Here is a 21,960-nt window from a genome sequence, read left to right on the forward strand (position 1 = left end):
GTCAGCAGCAGGAAAAGAGACAGTACCTGATCTGGCTGCTGGTGAAGAATTAATCTACAAAAGTTTTTAAACAATCTGAACCTGAGATCAAGTTTATAGCAGAACAGTACTTTGCACCACATAGCCACTATTTCATATAACTTGCCACCAGCAGTTTTAAAGCTGTGTTTAATGTATCATTAAACTGTGACAACGGGTAAGGTGGAAAAACATTTTCAGTCTCCCATATAGCAAAGTAACCAATACTTGTGAGTAACCAATACTTGTGAAGAATCTTCTAATTCTGGAACTGTTAGATAAAAATAAAAAGAGCCTGATGCCTTTATCAGAAAAAAAGGGGAAGGCAATAAAAGGGAAGAATAAAATTAAAAAATATCTTTGCAAGTATTACACAGTGCGAAAACATGCATTAACATTCTTGCTGGTCTATCGTTAAATATCACTGTGTTTTGCTGTCAATAGCAACACAATCAATGTTCATGCACATAATCATACAGAGGAATTAAGAAGCTTGGGAAAGAGCTGTTCACATGCACAGGTCAGAAAAATTCTTCAGTAAGGCATATTAATAGAAAATGAGCATCCATTCCGACATGTAACTGTTAACTAAAAAAACAAAAGTTACCTCTTTCAGTTGACTTGATTTACAATATGTCAATCAGATAACATAGTATTCTCACGTCCTGTCTGACATCAGGGCTCTACTGTTGCAGACACTACACAAATACACATGAGCACAAAGTCCCTGCTGAGAAAAATCCCAGTCTAAGGACTGAACAAGGAAACAAAAAATAAAGGAAAAATAATACACCATGGGAGCAAAAAATGATCCAACTGCTGATGGACATGCTTTGAAATAGCCATTCTTTTCCTTCATACCTTTTAAAATATATCCCATTCTTCCACATTTATTTCCTCAATTATTCTGGCAGCCTATGCACACCGCTCCATGTGCTCTCATGCAAGCCACCCACAATGGCCCTGACCAGGCTCCCACAAGGGTCAACAACAAAACACTCATGTCTCCAGCACTGGATCAGGCCAGCAAGCACAGCTCCATGCATTAGCAAATGCACGCTGGAAACCCAACACACATTTATATTTTAAGCCCCATTTCCCTTTTGTGTTTTGAAATCACTGTCTAACCAAGACAGTGGTTTCAGCCTGGTTGAAGGCTGGCCTGTGATATGGCCAACCCTACCTCAACAGCAAAGAACATGAAAGCATAGGATGAGCAAGATGGGCTAAAAACTGGCTCTACAAAAAACTGAACACACAGCAAGAGCAAAAGATCCAAACACTGTATCTCACCACGGAAAACTCTGTACTTTTCCACGCCTCTTCCCACCTCAACTCTTCTCAGCTTTTCAGCATGAAGGAACTGGGAAGGCACACAGCTTGGCAAGGTAAACTATCAACTACTCACTTTGAGATCAATATATAAGTCCTACTGCCTCTTACTACTCATGTCATGCAAAAGCATGCTGAAATCATGCATGAGTTTGAACTTCAGTCATTTAGAAAAAAAATATAAAACATTGTTGAATTATTTCTGTTAATTCTGTTTCCCAATTCTCATACACATGAAAACCACGCATTTGTGAAGAACGCAAAGATTACAGCTCATTTGTCCCTCTAGCTCTAACTAGACACACAAATTAAGATACTTTAGAAAGGAAATTTGGAATTTCTTCCTGCCAAACAAGATGATTCACAACTTTTTAACTTCTCACCAAGTGTTTTCAGAGTCCCTCTGCCTATGGACCATTTTCTAGTAGATGTGCTCAAATTATTCCTGGACATGCTGCAAGAGTACAAATAAAACCTTGTTTATTTAATCACCTCTTGCACGAGCCCCAGTTCAGAACTGAAAATTTCAGAGGCATTCAGGATTATGTGAATTTCAGAGTGCACCTTACCATTGCCTTCAGCTGGAGCAACATCAACCAACACAGAGCACTTAGGAAAACTCTTACCTTTGAGGTAAAAACAGCCCAGGCAGCTAGAAGTTGCTAACAGAGTATCAAATTAACCCAGTTCCTGCATATGTATTAAAATCCTCTTCTCAAATTGAACTTTCTACCATCCTTTGCCTTCTGATCTTTTCAATAGAACTTTAAATCCTGATCTGAAACTTTTGTCTTTTAATTTCCTCCACTGCAGGGCAGCCATGCATATCCTGAAGCTTTCCTGAAAATAGTTTATGCAAATGTCCATTAAGAAACTCCAGTTATTTTTCCCCTTCCACGCCACTGCTCATGAGTGGTAATGATTGTCCAACAGTACCAGGGCTAATTCAACAGGGGAACATGAAAGCCAGCAGTGGGACAAGGCAAGAAGGCCCTGGCAGCTGGCTGGACAGAGCAGCCTTGCTTCATTATTTCACCAGTGCCTACCAGCTTACGTCTTTTCTTGTTGAATAATGAAATGAGCTTATCTGTCAACTAAAATATGTTTTAATTAATTCTGTTTCACCATGTTTCTTATCTACAGAAATCCAGGTAGCTAAACTATCCATCACTGCAGCAGGCTTTGATTTGAAGAACCTTAAAATCAGGCCAGGAATTTGCTGTTATTGTCTCACCCCTTGGGTATGAAATAGATCCCTTATTTCACTTTCTCCTCTCAGAAGGTTCCTTACTCAGGTACCTTCTTCAGCCAAGGTACCTGCAAATATGCAGTCGTGTTTTCAACTGGGTTCTAGAGAATTATGCTAACTCATCCTTGAAGAATCACAAGACTGAAGATTAAGAAGAAGATACTAATGAACATGGCTGAACCCCAACTGTTTGACCAAAAGCTCTTGGAGGGAGGATATATCCTTTGAAAATATAACAAAAGATCAAAAGAACTTGAAAAATGTTCCTTAATAACAGAAGGAAATAAAACAGCATGGATCCAAGGGACAATTAATTGAGGTTGTAATACAAACATACTTTTGTAGAGAGAAACTACAGGTATATCACATGTGACAAAAAAGCCTGCCAGACTCTGGTACACACCAGCATTTAATTCCCACTTTCCATTCCTACTTTATCTTCAGAAAGTCAACCTCTTGGGCCTGTGGTTACTGTGGAGGCAGCAGGGAAGCCAAACTGTCATCTCAACTTCCTCGGAGCAAGTCCACCTGAAAGGACAGCCACAGCCATGGAGCTGACCCCACTCCTCCTCCTCCTCTGCTGCTCCCAAGACTGAGCTCCAGCCCTGCAATGGTGAAAGGAATTGCTGGTGTGGATGGGGCCCAGGTTTGCACTTGCATATTCATATGAACTAGCATATGAATTCAGGACACACTGCCTCAAATGCTCCAAACCCTCATGGAAACAGCCACTGGCCTACATCCCACTTCACTGCAGGACAAGGGAATGAACACCAATACATGGTTCCTCTGGCTCCCACTTATCCTCGGAGAGGAAATGGCTGTGAATGCAGACTTGATGCACCTCCTCCCTCTCTCTGTCTCCACCCCATGTGGCTGCACTCCTTTCTTTGGAACTGTAAATGAGAAGGGATGTACCTCTGCTGATTGGATGTGCCATGAGCAAGCTGCATTAGAAGTAGCTAACTTATTATCACTTAGACCAATTACTGTCAAAGCAAAGCAAACTACCTCTCACAAAAATGTTCTTCATACAGACATCTTTAACTTCTAAACAGGTTACAGAAGGATGCTGCCCCATCTCACCATCCTAGGATAGGATCTGAAAAATCTGGAGTGCATCACACCTTTCTTACATTTTAGGCATGTTACTGCGCTTACATCACTTCAGACCTTCTCTGAAAATGAAGCTAAACATCTAACTACAAAAGAGCATTGAAGAACAGCGCACTAATTACAGTGATGGAAAACATAAGCTCCTAAACTAGAGAGCATTAAGCCAGTATCACATCACGCGGAGCAAATCAGCAATAAAAACAAACAAATAGCTAGTCAAGCAAAGAACTGGCATGACCAAGTAAACTCCATAAAGACTACTAAGAGGAAATATGCTGGACAGAAAACAACTGGGGAAACAGAAACCCTAGAAAACTTAGCATGCTTGGCACTCTGCAGACCCAGCCCAGGCAAGGACCACTGCCTATCTTGTTCAAGACGGAGCAGTCTCCAGGCATCTAGATGCTCTGTGTCTGTAAGTAATCTGGTGCTACATCCTCCTCTCAGCCCTCCCTGACCCAGTCACAGGAAAACCTGCTGAACCCTGCCTGTCTGTAGGAATACTTTAATACATTGTTATTAAACAGTGAATATGTAAGCACCCTTCCCTCCTTGGCACCTACACTTCACCAAAGAATCTTTAACAGGTTCAAGAAACAAAACCCAACCCCAAACAAGAACAAACCAGCAGAGACATTTAAGAGAGAGAGACTTGGTCTAGCAGGAAAACAGAGAAGTTAATTAAGCTTTGACCTCGTGCACTTTCAGCTAACTCCAGAGGCTGTAGGCAGGAGCATGGGAAACCTTAGGTAAATGAATTTTGAGAACAGTAAGCAATATACAGTACAGGACAAAGTGGAAGTTTTATTTTCCAGGAGATCTTGAGTCTTGAAGCTGAGAGTCCATGTTTCTACCTCTTCCCAGAGAATTAGCCTCCAAATGCTCCTGTAAAAAGACAGAATCCACACATAACCTTCAGGATCGTCTCCTTTGGACATGAGGCCCCTCTGATGTCTGCACAGAACTGCTGTGGATATCCTATGTGGCACAGCATCCCTTTATTTCCCATGGGAAACAATCGTCTGCTCTCAGCAGAGAACAATTTACAAACTTCCGAGATCACTTACTTTCTGTTCTTGAGAGCTGACTACTCCCACAGTATGTTTGCCCCACGGCAGTAAGACATTTCTTTGCCAATGTCAAAGATCAGTGTTGATCATCAATAACATCACTTTAAACCAACCAACCAAACAAACAAACAAAAAAAACCAAACAAAAACCAGTCATCTACAATTAAATAAGAAGGAAGGATTCTCCATGAGAAAGATTTGCTTTTCCACACTGGAAACTGCTTCCAATAGGAGAAACAACTTCCACACATAAATTTTTTTAACATCTGAAAAGTGCTTCATCAAGTATTTTGCTTTTTATCTTTCACAGATGGTCTTTTTTCTGTCTACAATGAAACCAGTGATTGCCTGAAGACAGCATGGTCTCATTCCATATAGTGTGTTTAGTACACTACGAAATGAAAAGACTCAGCTTGCTGCTCTAATTACTGTTTAAAAAGCATAATTTAGGAGGGGAAAGGCTATTTAAATTCAAGTTCTATTTACTTAAACAATGCATTGCTAGCAGTGAAAGAAGAGACAACATGTATGATGTTTCAGTTTATCCTTGGTTAGTCAATCCTGAAAATTACACTGGCTTAAAAGGAAAAAATTTATGATGTGGTTAATAGCATTTTGCTGTCTAGAAGCCAGAAACAGGCTCCACAAATTAACTGAAAAGCATGTGCTTCAAATATTTAATTTTCTGTTTCATTAACATTTATTTTTTAAACCATGACATTTATGTGTGTTGTGATTACATTTGAATGTATTGCTGCCACAAAAATTACATCTAAAGAGAAATGTATCAAAATAATGCATTTCTGAAGGAGTAATTTCATAGAGTATCTTTAAATTATATTTCACAAAAATTGCATTACCCAGCAAGGTCCTTGGGCTTTCTGAATGCATTCTCTCTTACCCAACAAAAAAAACAGCTGTCACTCAGCCAGCCAGGTTATGCATACTATTATAGATTTGCAAAGAAATTCAGTACTGACAAAGCATAGCAGTTTGAAGTAGCAGCACTGTATGGATGCATCTTCCAGCTGAGTAACAACTGCTCACATACAGCAAGCCAACAAAGTACTTTGCATATAACCTTTAAAATGTGTATTATAAACACAGAATTGCAGTTATTCTCAGACAATCTGACAAGAAGGACAAGCCTCTCAAATAGATATTCTTGGAATAAAGAGTGTAAAATCCACTTGATATAAATGCTAACCATGTTTAAATACAATTTGAAAAGCATCCTAATTTTGGACCCAGCATACAGATCTCTCAAAGAACAGAAGTCTATGCCTTCATAGAAGCTGCAAAGAATGGATTACTTCCTACCTTTTGACCACTTCCACTTTTCCTGCGGAAAATAATGCTATAACTGTATGCTGACATTTTTAAAGTTGCATGGGAACAGTATGCAATTGCCATGATATGGTATTCTACAGTTCCACTGTGCCCTTTAAAAGTGTCAGGAATACATCAGAAAAATACCCAAATTCACTGCAGTGCAAATATTCGTCATGTTTCCTCAGTCTTCCCAAGAGATGCTTTCTCTATCCCTGCTTACACATGAACAATCAAGAGATTTTAGACAAGCTTAGCAAGCCAGAGAACTGCTTAATGGAAACTGTTTAAGGAACTGCACAAAGAAACAACTTTCACATGTAATATAAATGCTGATTTGATTGTGTTCCCCCGCAAAGTCATGCAAATAAAGCAGGAGCAGTTGGAAGAGTTTCCAGAGCTGATTAAGTAATTGGACCTAACTAAGAGAAAAGAAATGCCTTGACTCAAGGGCTTTTTCAAGATGAACAGACCTCTTTGATCTTCCCAGATGCACTGAGAAGTATCCAGATTAGAAGCAATATTGTGAGGGACAAGCCTGTAAAGCTGCAACTCTTTCAGACACTAACTCAGCAGAACAACTACAAGTTTCAGATGGGCATTGAGAGACAAGCTTGAATCTTTCTCAGTCACCTTAGGGTGTCCACATAGCCCCTTCTCATTCCCTTTCGAAGCCCTGGAAGTTTTACATACCCTCATTCCCACATACACACACTCACCTGCACAATATTTAGGAGGCTGTTAAAAAATTACTACAGCCCCAGTTTCTGGGAAACTCACTCCAGGTGCTCCTGCTGCAAGCGTCTGGAAGTCCATATTCCACCACTATCCATAGTTTCAGTAGGACAATGAAGACCCTGAAGAAAAACACCACCTCCACTTGTTCCCCTCTCAAGAAAACAAGTTGGTAACTGCCTAACCGCAATCCAAATAACTCTCATCAGGTTTCTAGCAAGTTACAAGACACCTCTGGGATTTACTCACCTAGGTTGGTGAGAGGCTGTGGACCCCAACTATCAAGTTAGCAAAGCTCAGGTCCAATACACGGCTTTGCTTGCTCAAAGCTTAGGGTGAATGTTCCCAACTAAAATCACATTCTCATAGCCATCACTCTACAAGTAATTTATACACCCATGCTTTCTCTGCCTCTCTCTGATGAGTCTCTAGCAAGTGATGTATCACTATTAGTCCCAAAATGCACAAGTTTGTACCATGCTCTTATTAACTGGAGTAAATAAAAGGCAAGAAAATTCAATATTACTATGTAATAACTGAATTCTCCTCAGCACTAGCCAACACCTTCCAGTATTATGATGTCCACAAATTTACACAGATTCCACAAGGATGCACCTGGCTCTTAGGGTTATAATCAAAATATTAAACAGAACTGGCCTTCAGTATGATCCTCAAGGACTGTCACTTGTAGCATCTTCCTCTCTGCCCTAGTAACTGTTCTTGCAATATCCATATATCCCTACCTCTTTATATTAATCTCCACGTTCTTTATCTTATAGAATCATAGAATAGTTAGGGTTGGAAAGGACCTTAAGATCATCTAGTTCCAACCCCCCTGCTATGGGCAGGGAGACCTCACACTAAACCATGTCATTCAAGGCTCTGTCCAACCTGGCCTTGAACACTGCCAGGGATGGAGCATTCACAACTTCCTTCCATAAGAACTTAGATGTTTAATTTGCAACAACTTGGATGAAGTGTCTTGCACTGCCCTTATCTAAGGGTCAGTTATCTTATCATGGGAAGATACTGGATCAGCCTGATGCAGCTGCCTATGACAAAACCATGTTGAATTTCATCAATCAGTACTATGTCCTTTATCATTCTTTCTTCTTAAAATCTTACACAATACAAACAGCCTCACAAATTCCATTCTTTCCTTCCTCCCCCTCCCCAAACACACACACACAACACCTTTAAAGATACTGCATTTAATTTTTCCCCACTGGGGGTTTGCACTCCCAAGCTGACAGATACAATGCAAACTCCTGCTGGTGCATTAGCAATCCCATGTTCCTTCAGTATTCCAGGGTACAAATTATTTGTACTCCTCCATTTCCATCCCCACCTCATCACAATAGGCAGGTAACTGTTTTGTTTCTTTGTTTCACCTTTTACCACCCTTTTGAAAACATTCAGTGTCTCCCACTACTTCCCCAAATATTAGCATTCACACACCCCCTGCTACCACCATTCTCATTGCAAACAATGGCAGGACAAGCAAAAAAAAAAGACAACCATGATTTATTAATAATAATTATTAGATTGCCCAAGTTTTAATCCCCCTACTCACATCCCACCGAAGGCACCAAGAAAGTTAAGTTTATCTAATGCACGTCCTCACTCCTGTTACTACCTGTTTTTCAACTCTGAGTTAACCTATTTTAACCAATCATTTCAGCTCTTTCAGAAAAACAATCCATTTGAGTACAAACTTCAAGTTACTCATTTTGTGATATACAATTTTCTGCTCTGAGGAAGTGGAGACAATGGTAATTTGGAATTTTATAGGGAAAAAAACAGCTGTAAATTGTGGGAGGGAGTGAGTGGTGTCTTTTCGTAGGCAGTAAGTAACTCTGCTTTTGAAAACTGCTAGTAAGACTACTGAAGGAGAATAAAATAATGATCATAAAGGGGAAATAAGGTTAAACTTACTTCAGAGAATTGAGCCACAGTACTGAAAACCATCATCCCCATATGTGCCTGCCTCAGACAGCAACATTAAATAGCCTGTGGTCTCAGCCAGAGAATAAGTTTTGATTTCTTTCACCCTGCTTTTGAAAGAGCCATTACCCAAAAGAAAGCGACTATCTGGGCAGAAGCCTAGTGTTGTAGAACTTACATAAAGAGGTACTTCAGCGCAGCTCAACTCCATTGTCACAGCATCTAGAAACAGAATAAACCAGTGGAATTATTACACACCCATCAGAAGGCATTGATGTCATTATACCTCATTCACGCCTGCAAAGTAAGTTGACATCTTCCAGAATTAGAGGCAGGAGGAAGGGGGAGAAATATCAAGCTTATCAGCTACCCAGTTGCCCCAGATTTCCCCAGAATGAGGAAACACTGGTATAATGATGCTTATGGAAGGCTGGAGGAGGGATCTTTGTTAATATGCTGTGTGCTTTTCACACAATAGACACAGTAAACAAAACAGGTCAGGCTGAGCACAGCTACAGAGACATTTCATAGTTGCAGCAAATGAAGTAGTGGGAAGTGCAGCATTTTGTATCTCTAGAGGCAAAAAACTGATGTAGTTGTAGCAACTTTTACTCCGCATCAATATCCCAAGTGTTTAGTGCTGTTTTTCTAGCAACTTCATAGAAAATATCATCAAGGCAGGTTGCCTTAACTACCCTGAACTGCAAGCTACTGATACAAGTCATCACTGGAATTTTGGTCATCATAGCAACTTTGTTTCCTATTGCTATATTTCAAACTCACTACATCTTCAAAATTCACACTCTAAAAATGGTATTCCTGTCAAATGAGAAAAGCATAACAGAAGCAACTCCACATCCTCAAAACAGTAAGGTGGGCTCAACAACTACACACAAGTCTTCTGCTTGCTGAAACAGGCTACAACAAAAAGTCTGTCTTAAGAGAAGGCTGTCTCAGCTCAGATGTGGCCTTGTTTTCACAGCTGAACAGTTTCCAAGAACAACACAGTTGTGCAGTTCGTTGCTTGTTAATTCATAGGTACAGCCTTATATGAGTCAGATAGGATTCGAGAAGTTACCTGCCTACAAACTGCAGAAATTAAAGGTACAGCTTAAATCAAAACAAAAAATTATCCACCTACCACCCCAAAACACCCTCCTTCTAAACCACAAGTTTGCTAATACTCATCTCCTGCTGCCCATCAATTAATCTACATTCATAAGCACCTACATTCTTGTGTTGTGACTGGTAATTTAAAAAAAGGTGGCAAAACCCTTTACAAAATCACTGGCCACAAATGTTCAGCCAGAAAACCCCAAACTTTTTGTATTGTAATAAAAAGCTATAAAACAAACACTAATCCAGTCAACCCTAGTCAGCAGTGAGACTCAGAGAGAGGGTTTCTTATTTTCTGCAGAGAGAGGAGGTATCCTGCAGCTGACTCCAGGGCATCTCACTTTGACAAAGCTTTGCAGTTTCCAGCAGCAGCATCCTGAACCCAACCTTAAAGATAGCAGCATGGGAAGCACAGTCCTGTTTCTACAGAAGAAAAGAGGGCTACAACAGAAATTAAGGAACTGTAACATTAATTCCACAAGGAGTATTTTAAGTGGAATTTTTAAAAAATGTCACCTTACAGAACAGATGAAGCACATCAACTTCTATCCCAGACCTGTCACCAACTTACAATTACCGCCATGCACAGACTGTGTATATACAGGGCATCCCTTAATGGTTGGCTGCAGCTATAGATACATCAGCCAGCTGGTTTACACCATCGCTCTATTCTGCTGTATACAATCCTTTCACCCGCAACAGTTCTCCCTCTTTAAAGCAACACATTCAAATTAAACTCTACCATCTCATTTGCAAGAAAATATGAGCACATTCAAATCATTATGCCACACCAACAGAATAAGATCTACTTCTGGTTACTTCTGTCATAGGATTATCTTGACCTCCAGAACCTCAACAGACATATCGCAACATCTTCCTCCTTTGCAAGAATGAGAAAGGCAAATGGCTGGTACTCAGTCTGGTCTACTTATACTTCTGCAAGTGTATGCAAGAAGGCACAATTTAGCCCTTCCTTTGGGGGATTACCGTTGCACCACCAGTACAATAAGCTTCTTCTGAATTGGATAATACAAACACAATTCATTAGAGAGATGATCCATCCTGACTTCAGTTCCCTTAACCCCTTGCTTGTTTCACACTGGATCCACTGGGAGCTTGTGCTTTTAGAAACAGTAAGTACCTAACTCAATATGGATAAATAACCTCAAGATTTAGCTTATCTTACGCAATCAATGTTTTCCACACAGCACTGAGTAGAACCACGCTGAAATATGGTCAGTACTTTTGACACGCACTGCCTTGACAAACAACTTTAATGGTGTTCTCTGGATCTAATGTATCTAATGGTACTCTTTTTGCTTCCTGCAGAAAACCCAGTGAATGTCAACACACAGCACTAAGCACTGCTTTTATCACAATTGCAAGACTGCTTGTTTTTTAGAAATAAGTTTTACATGAATGACTTTGGGGCCTACAGTAACAGCTTGGATGCTGGAAGTGGCTGGGAGGGGCAGGAAGAAGAGGAGGATGCACGTAGGGAGGAAACACTCAGCTCTGGCCACAGAGTAGTTCTTGTGCAACCTCCGTTTCAGAGAAAGGGACTGAAGGAGACAGTACATGCACCCTATCACTCACCTCCTCTGTACGACAAAGAGATGCTCAGCTCCTGGAAATGCAGGGGCCGGGTGGCCAAGTGGTGCCACACAGACAACCATTCTCAGCTGACGAGGAGCAGTCCCACCCCACAAAGCAAGGGGAGGGTTCAGCTGCCTAACCCTGTAAATACCCATCATTACACACAGCAACACCTGATCTCTCCCTCCAACATCTGTGCCTCTAACACAGAAACCAGCAGGACAGGCATCTAATAGCCAAACAGGACTTGTGCATTTTAGTCAAGTAGAGGTAAATATACAAAAAAAAGAACAAAAAAAACTTGAAAATAGTTTTAATTTTTTTTTTCTTTTTCGATCTACAATCTCCCTTTAAATCTAGTGACAAATGCTATTGCCAGTCTCCTGATCAACTCAAGTTATTGATATGAACATCAACAGGTATTTTGGCTTTATCAACGATGAACACATTTCAATAATCCCTCCAACACTCTTCCTCACCCAATATTTTATTTACTTGTTGTCAATTACGGGGCCGTGATATATCCAATTTCTTTCAACATTAGAAATCTTAGCATTTTATTGCATGGTTTTCCCAGTTACCCAAACACATTAGAGGGACCACAATGAGAAACAAGCCAATGGAAAATAAAAACATCAGGTAATGACCTAAGTGCATTTTAATGGAAAAGACGTCAGTTATCAAATTATTTACTCTGCACACAGCAAAGAAATTAGATAAGGGAAAGCATTATCTAAATCTCAGCAGAAAGGTATTTCTGCTGATTGACAAGGTGACCCTTCACCAACAATGTGACTACTATCTGGCTGTCCTCACACCTGATACTGTGTATCGTCAGCATTTTCCTAAACACAGAAGGACACTTCCATACCCTCCAGCAACCTTTCTCCTCTTCCCTGTAAATAAAGCACAGAACTGTAGGAGAAAGACACAGAAGGTGAAGAGGGACTTTGATGCTGCTCTGTGACCCAGCAGCCACTGGTACGACTTCACTGAACTCAGGGCTCTGCTGCTGCCATAAAGACCTTCCATGGCTCATTAAGCAGCATCAGACCACTGCCTTGCAAATGCCTGCAAAGTAAGAGCAGTGATATAAAACACATATTTCATACTTCTCTTCCATGTATCAGTTCAAAGATAACAAAACACGAGGTCTTTGGACCCTGATCCCTTTATTTTCCATTCAGACCACAATCCCACATCTCTGTGCCACAGACCACAACTGCTGCTTCATACACTGTAAAGCAACTGACTGAACGTCAAAGCTGTCAAGCTATGTAAATAAGCCCCCAGTGATGCTCCACAGGCACCTTGGAATTCAGTTCTTGTTTCTTTAATTATATTTCTTTTTGGTGATGGTTACATTAAAACTCGTATCTATAAAACACTGAGAATTACAGTCTTATTATCATCATCAGGAGAAGCTCATTAAATCTTTACTTCTGATCTGCTACAGTGACATGAAAGCAAGGATGCATCCCCTCAGAGGCCACTGGAAGGTAGGCAGGAATCCCCAGAGCATCATTAGTGATGTTTCAAAATCTAGTATCTTTGTCTAAGCAAAATGTCTAGTGCATTGTAAAAGCCTAGCAGCACATGCATATTAAGTGATCTTCCACTGCACTCTCATCCACTGGATCACTGAGTTACAAATCACCCTTATCGCTGTTCTGTTACTTTTTTACCATGCTGTAGTCTGTAGGAGGTGGGTGCTACATCAAGCCACAGGACAGCCTTTAAGATGGATACAAATTATCGTACATACTGGTTTTATACTTCCCAGATCTTAATACCTTTCAAAACCAGTGAGATTCCAGTGTGGTGCTCACAGACCAGCCAGTTTCCATTAACAATGTTCATCCCACTGCTTCCTCTCAACAAGCATGGCAACTGAACCAAACAGTATTTTCGAAACGAGATTCCATCTGAGTTACATTACATATGTACACCTAAAGCTCACTCACAGCTTCCCAAGCACCAGGAACTGCACTACAGAGGGATCAGGCTGAACATGGTACGGAACGTTCTTTTACGCGCAGATCCTTGCTCTGGACAGGATTAAGAGACCTTGGAAGAATTAAATGAAAAGAAAAATATAGCAAGCTGAAAATACACCTGTAGTAAATACTAGGTTCCCCAAGTCAGAATTTTAACCTGTTGCGGTCAACGTTTCTGATCTTTCATTTTTACATGTGGCTCTCCTGAACATCTAGAGCATGGGGGATAGGGAGGGGACAAACCAAAACCCTCAGCAATGCTAGCAGCTTTGCAAGCACATTCATTTACTGCCTTCTAACAGTATTCAAAGTGACAGGTAAAATAAACCCTTGCCTATTAAATTTATAATGAAGAGGCTTGCACTAGTGTTGATTACTTCACTATACATTAGTTGCTCCTGAAGCAAGTGAACAGAAGAAATGCAGCTAAACACCTTTTACAATAGCTCTTTTTTCAACATTTTGAGACAAAAAGAAACTTACATCTTCCTCCAAAAAACATCGCCCAATTCATGGCTGTCGTGTTTCTTTAATTTGTTAAAGCCACAGCCATTTTGTGCTCCTAAGAGGGAGAATATTTGAAGAGCCTCAAAAAAGAGTCACAGTTTTTAGCCTTTTAAAAATATCATTTTAAAATGCAAAAACAACTCTAGAAAAATGCCTCTTAAACAGAAGTCTGTTCCAGAAGTTGGCAAAATATACTCTTTATGCATTCCCGTATTAACATTCTTAATGTAGCATTTTCATTTCAACTAAAAATAAAACAGGACTCTAGATTTTGGACACCCTAGAGATGTGAAACATGGGTTACACACTACTGAAAGACAAAAAGAAAATCAAATGTATATGTAATGTCACTAAAACAAAGTAAAATCTGTTTGGTACCATTGCCAGACACCTGTCTCACCTTTCTTACTCCTTTTAATGTCTGCTTTTACCAAGATAGTAGCTTTCAAATCATGCATTTTTTAATGGCTTTTAGAATTTACGACTCCCCAGTTTGGGCACCATTCCACCTTACAGCCCCCTTCTAATTATTACTGTAGTTTAGCAGTACCTGCTTGTCTTAATAATGCTAAGCCTGAAAGATAGAACTCACACAGCTCAACTAATCAGCAGGAAAATCTGTACATTTTTGAGAATTCTGTTAATTTTGAAGCAGACAACATTGAGAAAAATCCTAAAAGCATTCCTGAGACAGGGGGTGAGAAGATGCTGCAGATGTAACTAATACATTTGTAATTCAAGCTAATAGAGAAGAGAAAAAAGGAGTGCTCCAGTCAGAAGGTACAGAAACTCCTGGTGCAAACGAAGACTGAAACTTAGCTTCAATGCTTGGGCAAAGACGTACATAGTAATACAAATTCTGCTTGCACTTCTAGGAAGTGCCTTAGAACCTAAAACACTTAATTGTAGAAGGTACAGAGAATGTATGTTCCCGGCCTGAGATTACCATATCCCCCATCTATAAATGGTAAACTGAGCTGTGCAGGTGCCTACTGACTGATGTTTGTCCATGAAGAGAGCTGGGTTTTGGCTGGCAAAGCCAAAAATTGGAACTGGATCTTCTGAGTCACTGTATTACTCATAGGCTATCCTTCCTATATCCTGGTGAAAATTCTCCTTCAATGTGTTATTCAGATCAAAAGAATGTCAGACCATATCAGACACCATACCCTTCTGAAACTGCCCCACAAAGGAGCTATTCTCGGGGGAGACAATGGGAACTTCTCCTGAGTAACAGCAGCAGTTTCAGATAGAGAAAAGGAAAACTCCTCCCTGATATTACGTAACAAAATGTTGGCAGAAATGTCTAATTCACAAGTCAACTGAGAAGGCCAGATGAGTTTCCTGGTAGGTTATTATTAAGATGCATCTACACTATTACTTTGTTGCACTTGATATTGAAATACCCTTTTGGAAAAAGAAAAACACTTAAGTATTCAAATCTTTTCACCAGATTTTGTCCTGTTAATTCTTCAGGACACAAGGGGTCACAGAATAGAGCTCATTTTTCCTATGCGGAAAATCTCCCTTATTCAAATGGCTCCTGAAATCCATTCCCACAAAGTGTGGAGACAGCAAACTACCTCTACAAAACATAAAACTTGTATTACATGTTTAGGCTTTCCATCACATCCGTGTGCCTTATAATGACTTACGAGAATAACTAACACAATTTTTGTACAGGACCAAATACAGAAGCAGGAGTAAGTCCATGAAAACTAAGATGGATTTTGGAGACTTTTTTGGAGACAGAATCACTGTGCAGGTTGAAAGCTGGCACAATCCTAAGCTGCACACACCACTGTCCCAACAAAACACTATCAAGAACTGCTCTGAAAGTTGTTTCTCAGAATTTTACTGTCGGAAAAGTTGTCATTTTCTTTACATTTTTCGGTTGCTAAAGAAGTTAAGGCAAATAAGTCAAAAACTTGCTTTGCTCCAGCTGAAAAAGGAAAAGAAACATTATTAAAATCAAATACCGTGTCCATTTTGGGATGAGAACTGAAAAAACGAGTGGCTTTAACAGCAGAATAATGAACAAACAAGAATATACATATATATATATAAATACATATATAAAAAATAAGTTAAAAAAGTCCTCCGTCTCTCAACTTTGAGGACTCAGAAGGCAACTGACAGCCCACGGGAAACGTTTTCTCCGGACACCAGCGGAGCCCGATCGCGAACCGCGGTGCCTGAACCGCGCCTCAGCCGGCAGAACAACGTTAATGCCGCCGTCGTCGCAGCAACCCGGGGCTGGACGTCGCTCCCTGCGGAAGGGAGAGGGCAACCCGCTGCCCCCGGGCCGGACCAGCCCCGCGGGGTCGGGAGCTGCCGCGCAGCAGGTGCTGCGGTCCGGGGTCCCGGCTATAGCCCACAGGGCTTACCTATGCAGAGCGTCCCGGTGCCTCCGCCGCGCTGCCGCGGAGCAGGCGGCGCTGCCGAGCCGCCGCCGGAGCCGTGCCTGCGGGAGGGAACCCGGCGGGGCGCCACCGCCCCGCGGATGCACCGCCCCTGGGCCCCGGCAGTCGCGGGGCGAGGGGACAAAGCGGCGCAGTGATGGCCCTGCGAAGTGGGAGCCCGGTGCTGGCTCCCGCGGAGCAGCTCCGAGGGCAGCCCGACCGCAGCGGAGACTGAGGCAGCCGCGGGTGGCAGCCCTCCGCACCGGCAGCGACGCTTGCCCGACGAGGCCGGGGAATGTGGGAAGAAGGCAGGACCTCCGCTGGGAGCTTTGCGCTGCCCCGGCGGCGCTCCGGCCCCGGGAGGGGGAGCACCGGCTCACGGCTCCTTTCGGAGTGGAGCGCTGCCCTCTCCCGGCTGCAGCGCGACGGGACCCAAGCCCTGCGGCGGAACCGAGGAGCTTCCGCACAGCCTCCGGGGCTACCGCTCCATTCCAGCACCCAGCGGTGCCATGCCCATGCAAGGGGCAGCGGGTTACACTGCTGCCCAGTCACTCCAGGCGTGTTTCATGCGGCGTAGTGCTCTGATCCCGACAGACTACACCGTGTGTTGGCTTTTCAGCTGCTGCACATACGCAGCTTAGGCTGTTCTTAAAATCATCTCATAATGCTGACTCCCTAAGCCTATTCTGACAACCAGTTTCACTAGTAAGGACATCAGAGCACGAAGAAGTGGTGTTTATTACCAGATTGGGGAACGGGGAGAGGGTTACCAAGCTCCCTCTGCTGCAATTAGTTCATGTCCTGGTTACTGTAGGTGGACAGCATACTTTATTTGTACAGCATAGCACATTGCTGTGGAGATGAAAAAGTTTACCCTAGTGCTCTAAGCAATCGTGAAAAAATTAGTGTCTTACTGTGAAGCTCAGCTGGAACACTATGAAGGTGTGTATTCCCTGTTTCCCCAATACTGAGAAACAGATGAGTTTATTCTCTTTATTGGTAATAAAAGGAAGAGAAAACATATGAGAGATGGATCTGTTCAGTCTAGAACTAGAGCTTAAGTAGGGTCCAAGTATCAATTTACTGAGCAATGCTACCAGCTTAAAATTGACTAAACCAGTAGTAAAAAAATGTTCTCCTAGTCCCAATGTTATCTTAGTCCATCTCATGCTGAGATGACAAGAGTGATCTATTGTCGTATCTCTTTTCCACTCAGTACTCTTTTCTCATACCCACAAGGATACTTGCAGGTCCTGACTTTTAAACTGAAAATGAGAATAGTAAACAAATTATCTTCAATAATATGTGTTGATACTTTAAAAAAAATTGTACACAGAAAACAGCCAACACGATTCAGACCGACCTTTTCCATAGCTGATATTCAAAGCCCTATAAGTTGCATATTTCACAGAAAAGCTGTAGCTAAGCTGGTAAAATACATTGGAAGGTCCTAGTTAAGAGCACAAGATCACAATGTGTCACATTTCATGATTAAAAAAAAAACCAAAAAACCACACTTCTCAGTTATTTTCGTATTATCAGATGTCCTTAATGCAACTAAACCCATCTAATTCACTTACCTTCACACACCTAAATGCATGACAGCTTCAGCAGCCTTTTTAAAAAGGAAGTATATTAGACTTCTGAAACAGAGCATAGGTCATGAAGGTACCTCCCTAAAGGAGGGAAAAAAGCCAGTTAAACCCCATCACCACCCTTTGTGTTTCAGCAAGAGTTTCATGGCTTTACATGGTGTGTGGCCATCTCTAAAACTTGAACCTTTTCATTGGTTTGTCTTGGGTGGCTTATCACACAAACATCTGCATGGAGTACAAGGAAGCAGGACTTTCTGTGCTGTGCTTATCAGAACCAGTCCACTGCTCTGAGGCTAAAAACGTAATACATCCACTGGCTAGGTGTGATCAGGACTTTGGAAAGCTAAATTTGTAAGGAAATAAAATAAGAGGTGCAGGTTGATGGGATGCAGCCTGGTTAGGGGTAGCTTGCAACCATCTTACAGCACCTTTCCTCTACATCCAGCCCAAGCATACTTTACTGGAAACACACTAAGGATTGCTTTACTTCAGTTATTATATTCACTTACAACTAAATATAGTAAGATATTCAACTGCATATATATATAACATATATATATATATACATAACAAGCGTAAGTGCATCTGCAGCAGCTGTAGACACTCAGGATTTAAATTCCAAAATTTCCTAATTGGAAGAGTTATTTCAGTAACTAGTTAAGAATTGTCATTTAATTTGTATGATTTCCAACACTGTTTACTGTTATTCTAAAATACTTAGAACTCAATTCCAGAGGAAACCACTTCTTGCGTGTCCAGCATGCAAACAAGGATTTAGGTGAGTTTTTGTATGTGTTGCAACCATGCATGCGATACAAGTGAGTTTTGCTAGACCACATTTGAGTATCAAAGGAAAACTAAAAATACAGACATTCCAGAGGCTGTCTTCAGATTGCACAGAACATCTTGGCATCAATGACTGTTGCCCAGGACTTGTATGTCACTGACTAATGTTTATTTAATTTTGCATGATGTGCAGAACAATTTCTGCTTGAATACATTGGCTGTTAAAACCTGCATAAAGCAATGAACCTGTGACCTGCCAACCACTGCCTTAATTAATAAGAATTGGAATGTTTAAATGAATGCTTATCTTTCAACACACACATGCAAAAAGTAATGTTACAAAAATGGAAAGCATCAAAGGCAAGGAGACAGTGAGGTAGTTTCTTGAGCTTACTAATATTACTACTAATGACTTAGTACTTAGTTACTGCTACTTCTCTCTTTTTCTCCCCTCCCTTGCCCCCAAGTGACACAGTTTGAAGAAACTTCTCCAAGTGACCTTCTGAAATTACGGTCTTAATAAATGCTTACTAAAGTGAGAAAACTGATGAAATAATCCTTGCCTCAAGACCAAAGGTGGTGTAAGAAGTCAGGGTACAATAAGCTCCAGAAAGCAAAGTAACTCTCATTGAAGACATGAAAAAAAAAAAAAGACAAGACACTTTAAGCCATCTTCCATCAAAATATATCATTGTAGCTACAAATAGCTATGTAGATAAGGATAAAAATCACAATTTACACTCACATCTTTTTACAACACAGTGTTTTGACATTTCCTATATGCCTTTTCCTTCTTCTTTTAAAGGGGATTGTGAATAAACAAGTATTGCAAAGTAGGGAGGTGTGGGGGCCTCAGGGTGTTTCTTTAGTTTTGCCTGGTTTTCAAGTGGAAAATGATCTTCACTGAAAATCTGCTCTGTAGCTACAAAACTTGTATTTTAAATCATAAACTGCAGTATCCTATAAAATAAAATGTTTTTCAAAAAAACTTCTGACTTGTGTGTTCTGCAGTATTTCAGTAGTTAAGATTACAGGTTCCAACCATGGAACAACAGTGAAAGGTAAGACTGTGGTTATCCAGAACCTGAAAACGTTTCATTTCAGTATTGTAACCGTAACCTTCACACAAACTCAGAGGTCAAGTACACATGCAAATGAAAATCAAATATTTGGCAAGATATGCCTATGTTGGACAAGCATTGTTATAGTCATTACAAACCGTTTTTGCTCGCATTTAAATTCAGAAACCTGAAAGTCTGAAGACTAACAATGTAAAATTGCTGGCAACAGTAATGCCAAGTTCACCATCCAGGAGGACTTCTGCAGTATAAGGACATTGCTCCATCTCGACAGGGTCAGAAAATTTCTTTTGAATTTATAAAGGGGTATGTTTTATTTGTTTGTTCCCTTGGTTTAAGTAAGGGATGTCTCAAGCCTGCTTTAATGTGCCCAAAATTTTTCTAACACAGGCCACTTTTTCACATCTAGTCAACTCATGAGATTTCAAACCTAAAGCAGAAATCCTTGGCAGAAGATTAAATGATTAGAAAGCATTGATAAACCTATTCTGCATCAAAACTTCGCATTTTTGGTGTGTGATGTTTCCACTTACTGTTGCAAGCACATGAAGTGATTTATGTTGTCTCGATTCCAAAATTCCATCGGTAATGGAAGACGGGTCAGGCAGACAGGGAGGAGAAGTTGCTATTTATGTTAGGGATAGGCTGGAGAGTATGGAACTGTGTCTGGGGACAGGTGAGCAGTCAACAGAGAGTTTGTGGGTCAGGGTTAAAGGAAGAACAGCGATGGGGGACATTACTGTGGGGATATGTTACAGACCACCTGATCAAGAGGAATCTGTGGATGAAGTACTCTAAAGACAGATAGGAACAGCCTCAAGCTCACAGGCCCTTGTCCTCATGGGGGACTTCAGCCACCCTGCTATCTGTTGGAAGGATGGTACTGTCGTCGCGCACGGAGGGAACACCAGCACAATCAATATGATTGATAAAAGTGACCCGTTTATTGTGCTCAAATAATGGGTATATATAGTGTCAAACTGCCACGTACACACAGCTTCCCGTAGTGATTGCTTGGTACACACAGTATTGGGTACATTCCAGGTGCATCTCGGTGATTTCCCCTGCTCATATACACATCCTCCCCTCAAGGTCTCCATTCCTAGTTCACAGACAATTTTTAGCTACAAGGTAGGCCAGCTGGTCTTCTATCTCTATTGGTTAACTTCCAGGGTTTTTCCACTGCTGGCAACTGTACACAACTGGTGTTTTTTCTCACTTTCACAGAATCTGTGCTTAATTAAGCTCAGACATGGGAACATGACCTCTGCTTGCTAACCATATCTCCACATGGTACGGCCCGGCACAAGCAGTCCAGGAGGTTCCTTGATTGTGTGGAAGACAACTTCCTTCTGCAAGTAATAGAGGAGCCGACAAGGAGAGGTGCCGTGCTTGACCTCGTGCTCACCAACAGGGAAGGGCTGGTTAGAAATGTGATGCTCCAGGGCAGCCTTGGATGCAGCAATCACGAGATGGTCGAGTTTGAGATCCTCAGGACAGTGAGAAGAGCGTGCAGCAAGCTCACTGCCCTGGACTTCAAGAGAGCAGACCTTGGCCTCTTCAGGAACCTGCTTAGTAAGGTTCCATGGGATATAGCCCTAGAGGGCCGGGGTGCCCAAGACTCTTGGTTGTTATTCAAGGATCACCTGATACAAGCTCAGGAGTGTTGCATCCCAACTAGAAGAAGTGCAGCAGGAGGGCCAGGAGACCTCCTTGGATGGATAAGGAGCTGCTGGGGAAACTTAAGAGGGAAAAAACAGGCTTATAAAAGGTGGAAGCAAGGACAGGCGGCCTGGGAAGAATACAGGCATGTTGTCTGGGAAGCTAGGGACCAGGTTAGGAAAGCTAAGACCGTTAGAATTAAACTTGGCTAGGGATGTTAAGGATAACAGGAAGGGATTCTATAGGTACACTGCAAATAAAAGACAGACTAGGGACAACGTGGGCCCTCTCCAGAGGCTATCAGGAGAACTGGCTACCCTGGATTTGGAGAAGGCTGAGGTTCTTAATAACTTCTTTGCCTCGGTCTTCACTGGTAAATGCTCAGATCACACCATCCAAGTCTTGGAAGGCAGACGCAGGGACTGGG

General features: G+C 41.5%; 1 protein-coding gene across 1 annotated transcript in view; it reads right to left on the reverse strand.

Moving 5' to 3' along the window:
- Positions 1 to 9,004, reverse strand: part of ARHGEF28 (Rho guanine nucleotide exchange factor 28) — a gene marked incomplete at both ends in the record, with an annotated part of 116,740 nt that extends 107,736 nt beyond the window's left edge. The window contains 1 exon segment of the mRNA XM_080638411.1: positions 8,972 to 9,004. Coding sequence (XP_080494537.1) covers positions 8,972 to 9,004 — 33 coding nt within the window.
- Positions 9,005 to 21,960: the final 12,956 nt, after the last annotated feature.

The sequence above is a fragment of the Psittacula echo genome (genome assembly GCF_963264785.1).
Source record: "Psittacula echo genome assembly, chromosome: Z".
NCBI lineage: Eukaryota > Metazoa > Chordata > Aves > Psittaciformes > Psittacidae > Psittacula > Psittacula echo.